At 39.5% G+C, this 11,349-nt stretch overlaps 1 protein-coding gene across 1 annotated transcript in view; it reads right to left on the bottom strand.

The window, feature by feature from the left end:
- Positions 1-1,556: 1,556 nt before the first annotated feature.
- LOC123006332 (titin-like) overlaps positions 1,557-11,349 on the bottom strand; it is a 58,443-nt gene continuing 48,650 nt past the window's right edge. The window contains exons 29-34 of the mRNA XM_044400744.1: positions 10,631-11,164; positions 3,403-10,257; positions 3,118-3,171; positions 2,932-3,036; positions 2,508-2,565; positions 1,557-2,459 (exon numbers count right to left, since the gene is read on the bottom strand). Coding sequence (XP_044256679.1) covers positions 2,381-2,459; positions 2,508-2,565; positions 2,932-3,036; positions 3,118-3,171; positions 3,403-10,257; positions 10,631-11,164 — 7,685 coding nt within the window. The 3' untranslated portion in view covers positions 1,557-2,380. The remainder of the gene's footprint in view (positions 2,460-2,507; positions 2,566-2,931; positions 3,037-3,117; positions 3,172-3,402; positions 10,258-10,630; positions 11,165-11,349) is intronic.

Below are 11,349 nucleotides of genomic sequence, written 5' to 3'. Positions count from 1 at the left end.
TAATTTCCAAGTGTATAAAAAGTATCAGGAGACATATTTCATTCCAGTAATATATCATAAAATGTATTCAATTAAGTCGTAATAGTCACGAGTTCAAAATGAAATAAAACAGGTAAATAATAAACAGTGAAACTATCATAAAATATTACACACCTGACAGTAATAAAATTTAGTTTTATTTCGATTATAAGAATATAAAATTTTATGGCATTTATTTTACGAAAACCGAATATTGGGTGGTATGTGGTATGTTTGACAAAAGTAGTCGGTTTAGAGTAATAAAATTTGTACTCTTGAATGTTAAATTTGAATAAAACATTGCGACAACGTTTACCTTCCCATTTCTCAATCAGAAAATTGGAAACATTTAATTCTTACGTTTTGTTTCCTTTTTATTTACATTAAAATTGCTAATAGAATTTTGAAAATTAAGATAAAAGCAGTTGCGATTTTTCGTTACCCTTAAAAAATGGATGTAGAAACTAGAACGATGATTTAGTACATGACGTAAATTAAACTGTCTAGGTACAAAAAATATGCACCTACCTTCGTGATTTTTAATTTAATTTTCTTATCTATGTAGCTTATTAAAGTTGTCTAAACTTTAACTTAAGAGTATGTTATAATAACTTTACATTACACATTTCCAACAAACTTTATAATGAAACAAAGCTTTAAATGGATTTTTCTAAAATAAGTCTTGAAAAATCTACTCGTTTATATAAAGAAATTATTTGATTTTTCTTCATTTTGAGAATAATCCTGTTACTTATTACTTTGAGACAAGGATGCATTAAAACTAAATATCATCAAATAAACAAGGAAAGAAAATAAACGACCCAGTTTCGAACAGAGTTCACAACTTAATTTACCCAGTAAGCATAAATTTTACTCATTTAATGTTTAAGTTTTGTTCCTTGATGGCAGTATCCATGTTTCGACTATAAAAGACTGCTTTATTATTTAAAGCTGACTTTAAAATTGTTTGCACGAATATTTCTTGTTTAAAATAGTGTTTAATTCAGAGAATAATATTGAAAATAGGGGGTGGTATTTAAATAATTGAGGTTGAAACAAACACAAATTCCTTATTATTGGACAAAGAAAGTGTAGCAAATAGAATAAAAAAACTGCAGAAAAACTCCAGATAAGATTTATTCAAGAATTAAGCTTAAATTAATATCCATTGAACAGTCAGTAAAAAAGCTTTAAAGCATTTTTTGTACATTACTGCGTTAACAACTCTTTGACACGGTTTGTTGGTTTTTACTTGCTTGAACTTCCTTTCTTCTCTTCTTTCTCCTTCTTCTCTTTCTTCTCCTTCTTTTTGTCTTCCTGTCTTCCATTCTTTTCCGATTTCTCCGCCTCTGCTTCCTTTAAAGCCTGACTTAGGTCTAAAGTTCCGCTATGGCTTGAGATCGGGAAGAATACTGAAACGTCATCTGCCTCTGTGTTTTCGTTTATTTTTTTTTGTGGGTCTGGATTATTTGTCATTGAGGTGAAAGTTTCTGACAGTTTGCTCTATACCAACTTGATAAAATCAAAAAAAGTAGCTATTTTTGTTGAAAGCTTTATTTTGTAATCTGATACACAGGTTATATATTTAATTCACATTGAGATAAATTATAAGTGATGGTCATACAAATTTCCAATCTTTTCGTTCGGGGATAAACCACAAACCCCGAAAGCCGAAAAAGTTGGAAAAATGTGAACTTACAACCGCAAATTCAGTTTAAGCTAATTAATGAAATCCTATCAAGTAAAATTCCAAATCTAAATTTGCTTTCTCCTTTCTTATTCGTTCGTTTTATACAAATATTCCTCATAATAAATACTGTAACATTAACTTGCAATACATAACAAATAGTGTACAATTAAAACAAAAAACAACAGCAATAAATTATAAAATAGCATCTCAAATTGCAAGGTATTGTTACACGAGATGATGAAATCACTATCGTTATTAAAATAAGTACATCGTTACTAAATTTTCATGCGAAATATCACAATTACGAGCTTGCAGTCATAACTGGAATATTTCCGATTAGTGTAAAATGGCAAAGGGTAGAAAATAATTGCACGTCAAAAATAACACCGAAATCCGGCGCGAATCCGGCAAAAGTGTTCAAAATTCCAGGCAGGATGCTTTTGTATCAAGAATTTATGGACAATTTACAAATAAGAAACAAATTGAGCCATAACTAAACTTTTTGTCAATCACTCACTTCTAGAGCAAGCATAGGAATAATATTCTAACATTTGCGAAAGCCAAAGATTTTCTTCATATTGCGTTTTGTTGTTTTCATTTCGTCAAACACCGAGATATGTTTTTTGGGTTTTTTAACATTTAATTTCACATCGATAATTAGGGAACGTCCATTTATTGCTTGCTTTCCTTTTCTAACTCTTTGAGGAGTTGTTTCATTTCTTCAGAAAGTTGATGCTGATCGGCCACCGATCTGAAATTCACAATGAGTATCACTTGAGTTAGCCAAATTTAATGGTACCTCTGCTGCGACGTTTGACCGGTTTGTTGGCCACTTGTCCCAGATTCCTCTCCTTCAACTGCAAAAACACCGAAATTAATTATCTCACTTTTGYAAATACTTAAAATCATGCTGAATATGTACAAAAAATGCAGTGCACTGCATCAGAAAATGTGTCCAAAATCTGAAATAGAATAGATGAGAAAAAAAAAACTGACAACGACCAAACAAAAACCTTCATGATTGTTAACATATTTACAATCACAATATGCATTAGCCGAAAACATCGAAATATGTACATCGTAAATGGTGGAAATTCGTGGTGCATCCTAGCCAATGATGATGAGTTTGCGTTCAAGCCAAAGATGCTCCACGAAGGAACAAAAAACATCGAAAGGACACAGTGAAGTGAATAAAACTGAATTAAAATTAAATGCATCACTACCATGTTCAGGTAAATTAAAACGCCAGTCATGTTCCCGGGGATCCACCTCGATTTGATCATCAACACTGATTTCATAACGCAGTTGGCGTCGTCTGGATGTTTGGGCTAAACCGGAAAAAACAAAAATCTGGACGCTCGTCTACTTTAAACACTAAACGGGAGAACTAAAACCGATCTAAAACTCACCTTTCAATGAGGATTCCTTGAGTCCGCCCGTTGCCGCAAAACTGGACTCCTCACCTAAGGAAGAAAACGGACAATTAGGTCAAAAGTTTACCCAAATTGTGGTTCAGATGTAATCTCATGCATCTACAAACCTCATGCAAACTCATCGAAACCAAAATGATAACTTACCCCAGCGAGTGAAGTGACATAACGTAAACCTAAACTAAAGTGCAATACGCTTGTAAATAATACAAAAACTGAAAAATAAAATAAAATAAAACGAAATTTATTAGTACAACCACAAACCTGTCGTTTCTTTAGGAATAGACGTTAGTTGGTTAGTTTTGCTAGCTACGGTTTTCTTAACAAGCTCCTCCATTTCTGGCCCCTCTACGATAAACCTCCTCTGCACAACCCGTTTTGTGTGCACATTTCCAGCAGCGTCAACTTCTTCCACCTCTTCAACGTGTTCTCCCTCGTTGAAGTCCTCAATAAACTGTTTGAGTTTTTCGTCGGCATCACTGCCGTGGAATGTGACTTTTCTGATCTCTGGCGGAAGCTCGACCCTTCGGTGAATCGTATGAGAGAACCCTTCTTCATCAAGAGGTTCTATAACCTCAGTCACGTAGGGTTTACTCGAGTCTTGGATATACTCAGTTGTGATTCTTCGAGTTGCGGTATCTTCGTCAAACCAGACTTTGCGAGCTGCTGCTGCTATATCGACCTGAACTGGGTCTATGGTGTCCGTAGACGACACCATGGTATTTGAACCCCCGCTTGTGAAACTTCCAGAAAAGACAGAATCGGTTTCGTATTGATAAGTGGCATGAGTCGCAGTTGAACTAGTCGGATCGACTAAACTGTCAGTGCTTTCTAACATATTTTCGGTTTGTTTGGCTGCAAGTTCCAGGGAATCACTCGAAATCATCCCACAGGCTTCATCCCGGATTTCGATACTGTCACTCAGTAAATTAATCGGTTCGGTTTTTCTCGATTGAAATTCAATAGAGTCGGTACTTGCTGTCATAATATCAGCACCAGTCTTCTGATCAAGACTGTCGGTACTATCATGGTGGCTCCCTTTCTCTTCAATTTTACCATCGATCGAATCAGTGGACGTGACCATGACGTCTTCACTCTCCTTCCATTGTACCTTGATAGTAGACCTGACTACAGGTGTGTCAAGATCCAAGTCTGGTACTTTGGACACTTCTTCAATTGAATCACCACGACCCAAAGACTCCGTTTTCTCACCTTCTTTTAAATCAATAAACCGCTCAACATTACTCTGTGCTTGTTTTATAATCTCATCAATTTCAAACATTCGTTTCTCGTAGTCCTCCTCATCAGAATCTGGAATTAGTTTTTTGTCAGTTCTTGAAATCGTCTCGCAACTTTCCGACTCAGAGGCAAGACTTTCCTGTCCTTCGTCAATTTGAGCCAACATTGCTTCCTCTTCTTTGGCCTTGACTTCAACCTTGTGGGCGGCAATACACGCCATTTCTAATCCCTCAAACTCCTTGAGTGAACTGACAGAAACGTCGTCACCTTGTCCTGATTTACTCGCATAATATCTGGTTTTAAAACTACCATTGCTGGAGGAGTCTTGCGAACCTTGATGGTACCTTTTTGTCTCTAAAGACATGGCCCTTTCTAAATTCTCAAACTCTTGCAGACTTGACATTGAAATATCATCATGTTCCCCACTTCGGGTAAAGTATTTTCGGCCAGCCAAAACATCATAATCCGGTGTACTTGAATACGAATCTTTGACACTTCCKAGACTACCTCCTGAYTCTTTCTGCGAACCTACACTTCCAATCCTGCTGGAAGTCGGATCAAAATCGTTGATATCTTCTTCTTTGATATCTTCCAAAGGACCTCGTTCAAACTCCATCTCGTAGTCRTAACCAGCGGCCATTCGAGCCGCTTGGTCTCCTTGAAACTGTTGCTCGATCCATTTTTTGTTCGCTTCTAACTCTTTTTCGTAGCTACTTGCAGAAGCTTCGTTGTTTATGGGTGGACTATCTTCAAAATCAAAACCTAATTCTTCACTGGACGACCCATCAGGGTAAAACTTAACATCGGTCATTTTTGTAAGTGGAGTAGGGGCTGACCTCGTCAAATATGCTTCAACTTCTTCATCGTGTTTCTTTGATCGTTTGACTGTTTTTTGTTTAATACTAACACTCTTCCCTTCCGAATCAAACTCTTGTGCTTCTTTCCCCACTTCCTCAATCACCACAAAGTCATCTAAAACGTCTGGTTTCTCCAACATTTCAAACGAATCACTATTTGGTGAGTCCGTATCTTTATCAGCTTCCTCCTTTACTGTTTGCTCAATTACAGTACTTTTAGACTCAGTTTTCGGTTCTTCCGGTATTGAAATTCCAGAATCTTCAAGCACGTATTCACGCCCTTGATCCGTATCCTCGGAACTCTTACTCGAAGGTGTTTGTGGTGTTGATTTCTGGGTCTCACTCTCCTTTTCTTTTTCTTTGGCTCGTTCTTCCTCCTCGAGTTCCAAATCCGGATAATGGAAATTGCGATCGACTAGTGGTGTCATATGTTGCGTAACTTTAATATCAGGAATTGATCCTGGACTTTGATCACGGATTTGTGACCGACGTTTCTCATACTCCTTCTGTGCTCTTTCTCGAGTTTCCAACTCGTGCTTTTCCGCATCTTCATCTTCGAGAATTGGGCAAATCTGTTTGATTTTATGCGCGGGTGAGACATGTGCCACCATGTTGAAAGCAGCTTCGGCTTCTGCTTCCTCAAAACTTGATTTTTCACTAGAGGTACTGCTGGATTTTCCGTGAGAGTCACGTTTTTCTAGCGGTTCTTTGTGGATGTGTAAGTCAGGACTGGTATCTGATTTTTTCCGCACCTCTTGAGCTCGTGCTAGAGCTGAGGTGTATTCTTGTTCCAGTTCACCAACACTGGCTTGAGTTTCTGAACTGAATTCTGGAGTATCGTCTTTGATTTCTTCTTCAGCTTCTTGGTATTTACCCTCACGGACATCTCGGTGGAAACCTTGATCGGCTTCAGTTTCGTAACTTTCCTCTTTTTCGCGTTCATCAATATCTTTCTTTTCGTCACTAATGACCTCTTTAAAGCTCAGTTCGGCAGTGTATTTGTCACTTTCAGTCAATTCGGATTGGTATTTTTGCTCAAAACTGCCCATTTTTGGCGGCACAAAGGAACTTGTGCTCTCCTGTCGTCTGTGACACTTCTTTTTGACTTCCGGTGGACATTTTCCGTTTTGTTGAGGTTCGGTGGGTTTTCCAGCGCGGTCTTCTTCAGGGGTATGACTCTCGGAAGTTACTTGAGTGCTAACACTCCGAATTCCACTTTCATTCACCATCGATGTAGTAAAAGTGATCGACTCGATTTGCAAATTACCCTCGACTTGTCCAGTTGAGGTACTCATATCAGAAGTAGTGAGTGGTGTTGGTTGGTGGAATACTAAACTATCACAACTTCCCTCAATACTCAACTGATCGGATATGCCAGATACTGACATACTTCCACCTTCGATTCTCTCTGAATCCGCTCGTGACAATTCGATAACTGTTCTAGGTTCAGTCGTACCGGAAGTACTCGATAAACTCATACTAACAACACTTCCGTCATCCATACTTGTAAACTTCCGGTCGCCTTCCTCAGTCTGGGGTGACTCGGTAGATAGAAGTTTAGGTTCGGGTTGAAACGTCATCTCGTGAGATCGTTTCATTTTTGATTGTTTATCACTCGGTTCATCGTCAATCTCTTCATTCCAACCTCCATCATCACCGGTGTCTAAAATATCACCCTCCAAGTCACTCGCTGATGGTACCAAAGTTTCTGACAATTCAGACACTTCCACACTACCCAAATGACCAGAACTTTCACTATCAAGACTTTTCATACTTTCCTTCGAACTCAAACTACTGACAGCTGAGTGGTACTCAGTCGAGGTTATATGAGACGGACATGAGTAATCCTGTGATGTTAACGCACTTTCATATTCGGAAGACCCAGCAGCAACCAATCCTTCAACATCAGAAGAACACGGCCTGCTCTTCCCGCTATCTAACTCAAAGCTGTGATAGTGACTCTCACCCGAGCTCGAATACGTCTCAAAATCAATTCCCGACTTACGATCGACTTTAGAAAGTGAACTTGTTTTCCTCATTAGAACTTCAGACTTGTCTGTGAGTCTTAACGGATCTGAATCGCCTTTACGTYCGGAGGAACACGTCGAAAATTGATCTTCCGGCGATTTTCCCGATTCAATACTCGATTTTGATTCGCTACTAGAGGTTCGTTTGATTTCCTCGTGTTTTTCGACGATTTTGATTTCGCCCATCTCGCTGGGCAGTAGGGAAGGGTCTAAGTCGACAATTTCGACTTCTTCTTTAGTTTCACTCGATGATGATGATTCATGGACAACATCGGTTGATATAACTTTGCTCCTAATTTTAGTCTGTTTCGTTGTAATGTCTTTATCTTCGTCTGAGCGAATTTCTTCGGTTTCTCTATCGAGGAATTCCTTTTGAATCGTTTTAATGTGAGATTCTTCAATTGCAGCTTCTTTCTCAATTTTCCCACCGACGATTTCTTTACTCTCACTTATTGACTCTCTTTTACTGCTTTCATCTTTCGAGGAATAATCCTCACAGGTGATTTCACCTTTCAATTTAATTTCTTCAGCCGGCGATTTTTCCTTTACATCAATGTGATGCTTGATAATTGATTTTGTAACGTCACTTCTAGCAGTAGTTTCCTCAATTTTCTGCTTAAATGAATCTTCAGAATCAACTTCTATCTTTTTTGTTGATAGATCAAATGTTTTCTCTTTATTAACATCAATACTACTCTCCCTGTACTCATCCACTTCCTTGTCTTCACTCTTCTTTCTCAAAGTTTCAGTTGCTACAGCTTCAACTTTGGCTTCCACGTGTTGCGTCTCTTGAATCCCACTTTCTGAGATTGTTTCGTCTTCTTCAAAAATTGTATCTCTAGTTTCACACTTTTCGCCTTTCATACTTTCGAAAGATTTTGTATGGAAGTCACTCTTGACTCCAGTAATGACTCCATCCTCACAACTCTCAAAATCTTTGCTCTGGTGCGACTCTTCGCTCTGTTTCTCRTCGATTTTATCCATGAAAGTCATGGATTTAATATCGTCAAATTTTTCAGCTTTCAATTGACTTATCTGTTGTTCAAGTAGATGAGTAGAATCTATTTCCGCTCCGCTGTATCTCAAATCTTCATCCGTTATCTCAATACTCGATGCTTGAGTGTCACCACGAGCCAATTTTGCCAATTCGCGTTGTCGCCTCGCTAAAACCGACTCAACTAATTCAACTTCTCGTTCATCTAAACCTTTTGTCTCTGCTAAGTATTTCAAATAGTCGGAAACGTCCCCAGTTGAAGCAGTAGGAGGTAAACACTCGCGTCGTTGTATTTCGGCTTCGATTTCYTCAATTAGGGCACTAGCAATAGCTTTGGCTTCCACAGGGTCAACTTTCTGTTGTTGTAGACTGTCCAAAATAATCCTCTCAATATCACTATGACTCTCAGACTTGATTTTGTCGGAAGCGTAAGAGTCGGAATGGTCTTGATGGATTTCCGATCCTAAATCGGACTCATCTCGAGTACTCAAACTCAAATCATCTTCTTTTTCGAATTTTTCGATAGTGGCAGAATCGAAAGAAGTGACTTTTTCGTCAAAACGAGCCTCAGGTTGTGACTGAACTGACACTTCCCAAACTGTATCTTCGACGTGTTCCTCTGGCACGTGTATTGGGGAGTCTAAATCTGTTTGTTTGTCAGGTTTGGGTGCATACTCGTCACTTTCTTCACTGATACGTCTCTGTTTCCCTGATAAAGTGACTGTAATTTCGGGAATGGCTTCGTCAGCAGAATAGGTCGATTTTGGGGACATTTCTACGGCATTTAATGAGTCTAAAGACTTGGTTTCTAAATCGGTAGCGTCTTGGTCGAGTTCGGCAAGCTTTTCCGAGTCCTCAATTTCGCTCTTGTCCACATGTACCTCCATAGAATCCGGCTTAGAAGTACTCTCATTCCTCGTTACTTTATCCATATCTGACGAAGAACTCTGTTCTGACCCAAGCGAGGATCGTTTTGTTTGAGAATCAACATCGATTTCTTTGTGCGTTTCTAGGATTTCKGTTGAAATCGMTGTTTGATCCTCAATGTGCGTTAAAGTCGAATCTGGTTTGTGCRTTTGACGATCATCTTCGAAAGAAACTTCTTTTTTGGTTGCCTCATCGAACGAACGTGCGATATCTTTAACAGTAATTTTCTCTTCGCTTAGTTGTTGTTCCAGTGAAGTGATCAAAGTTTTCCGTTCAGGCGACGGTTCCTCCTCAATTTCACTCGTTAATTGCTCTTCGATCATCTCCTTCTTGATTTGTTCCTCGTAGTACTGTTTTCTGAGTTTGATACTTCGTGCTGACACTTCGTACAAGTCTTCCGTAGGTAAAGAAGCGGATCTTTCGTAGATGGTTTTTCGGACTGCTGCCACAGGTGGTGCGAAAACGCTCATCTGCCGTTCGCGGATTTGTGGAACACGATCCTCGATTTCCGAATCGGAGATGTAGTGTTCCACATCTCCACTGTCACTAATATAGCCGGCATTTTCGTTGGTACCACTGTGGTGGACATTGTCGGATTCAGAATCAGTGCTACTTTCTTTATCCGATTCGAGTTTTGGTGGAGTTTTTGATTTACGTTCGCTCGGCGGTTGGAAAGACGCTTGATATTCAGACATGATTCTCGTTTCTGGTTCTGCTTCATCTTTTGTTGGTCCCGTCTCGTCTATACTTTGGGAAACCTGAACTTGGGAGCGAGGTTTTGGGATTGGAACCTCGTGGACTGAGACTCTCTTCTTGAGAAAATCTTTGTCGAGTGTTGGCACTTCATTCAAGCTCATTCTCTTTTCTTTCGTAACATTTTCCCAGAATTTTTTCTTGTCTGAATAAGTCTCAGGAACCGCCGAGTCCTCCTCGTCGAGTAAATCGTCCCGTACTGGTGATATTTGTTTTTCTAGTTTGGGTTCTCGGTCATTGAATTGTAGAGGAGGTTCTTTAGCAAAGCGAGGTTTGGGTTGTGGTACGGTTTTAGTATCTTCGGTTAGTGTTGCGATGGTTTCTAAAAAGAGGCGGTTAGATGTTAGCGGGGACTAGCAATACAAAGGTTAGTACTAGTTGATTATTTTTTTCACATTGACAGGCAGGTATTGTACCGATTTTTACTGGGGTCGCACGCACTTACCGTTTTATCCCTTGACCAAACGAAATAAAACTCAACAAAAAATGAAGTCAGAGTAACCAAATATAAGGAAAATAAACATATGAAAGCCAAGATTGCTTGTGCTAAGGCGTGACGCCGTCTAACAGGGTAAGAGACCACCGATTTGAGTGGGAATGGTTACAGTCACCCTGCTAACTACCCATGCAAAAGAAAATCAAACATATCGGGCCCCGTTTATGTCGGGTCTACCGTTCTAAACCCGTGCGCATACCTCGACCTTTGGATTTTCCTCTACGTTTCTCTTGTTTTTTGCTTTGTCCATTCGTGATACAGATGGTAGGGGTGATTGGGTGCGTTTTGGCACCCATTGACAAATTCGAGTCTGAGCTAGTGATACTGGCTGAATCGAGCGGAGATTTGCTCATTTGACTCGACTTGTCAAGCCAGTCAAGCACTGCGTTCATAATTTCGCCTCTGGAGAGTTCCGAACTGGAAGACGCGGTACTCATCACGGATGTAGTACTACCGTACAGAAATCTGTCGGGGTTGAGTTCAAGAATAGTGTTGACAAGGGAGCCTTTTTGGGAGGTTCGTTTAAGGTCGGGGAGGCTACCCCTGTCGAATTCTTTAGAGGGACTGGATCCTTCGTAGAAATCCATCGCGGATTTGGCCCGTTTGTTTTTCTTGCTGGGTTTGGGGGTATGACAAGGACTCCTCATTATAGGTATGACATCGACTTCGATGCCCGCCTTGTTAACTAAGTTATCTTTATTTAAAGTGACAGGTCCCAGGTAAACGACCTCACCTACGATACAATCGAAACAATGAACCTCACCAGTCTAGGCCCCGATATGTTTGTGACATGGATTTCAACACATTTCGGATGAATTAGCTAAACGAATGCATGCGTCTTCTTGCGATAAACAAGAAAATGGCGTGAGGATGACAGATGTGAATAAGAGAAAGAGAAGAGGACTTTTGACTGACTTT

This window comes from Tribolium madens, unplaced genomic scaffold (assembly GCF_015345945.1).
Source record: "Tribolium madens isolate multiple individuals breed KSU strain unplaced genomic scaffold, Tmad_KSU_1.1 Scaffold_11;HRSCAF=98;Tcas5.2_LG3b, whole genome shotgun sequence".
Classification (NCBI taxonomy): Eukaryota; Metazoa; Arthropoda; class Insecta; order Coleoptera; family Tenebrionidae; genus Tribolium; species Tribolium madens.
The sequence above is the reverse complement of the archived record's forward strand: the minus strand, read 5'-3'. Positions and strand labels throughout refer to the sequence as shown.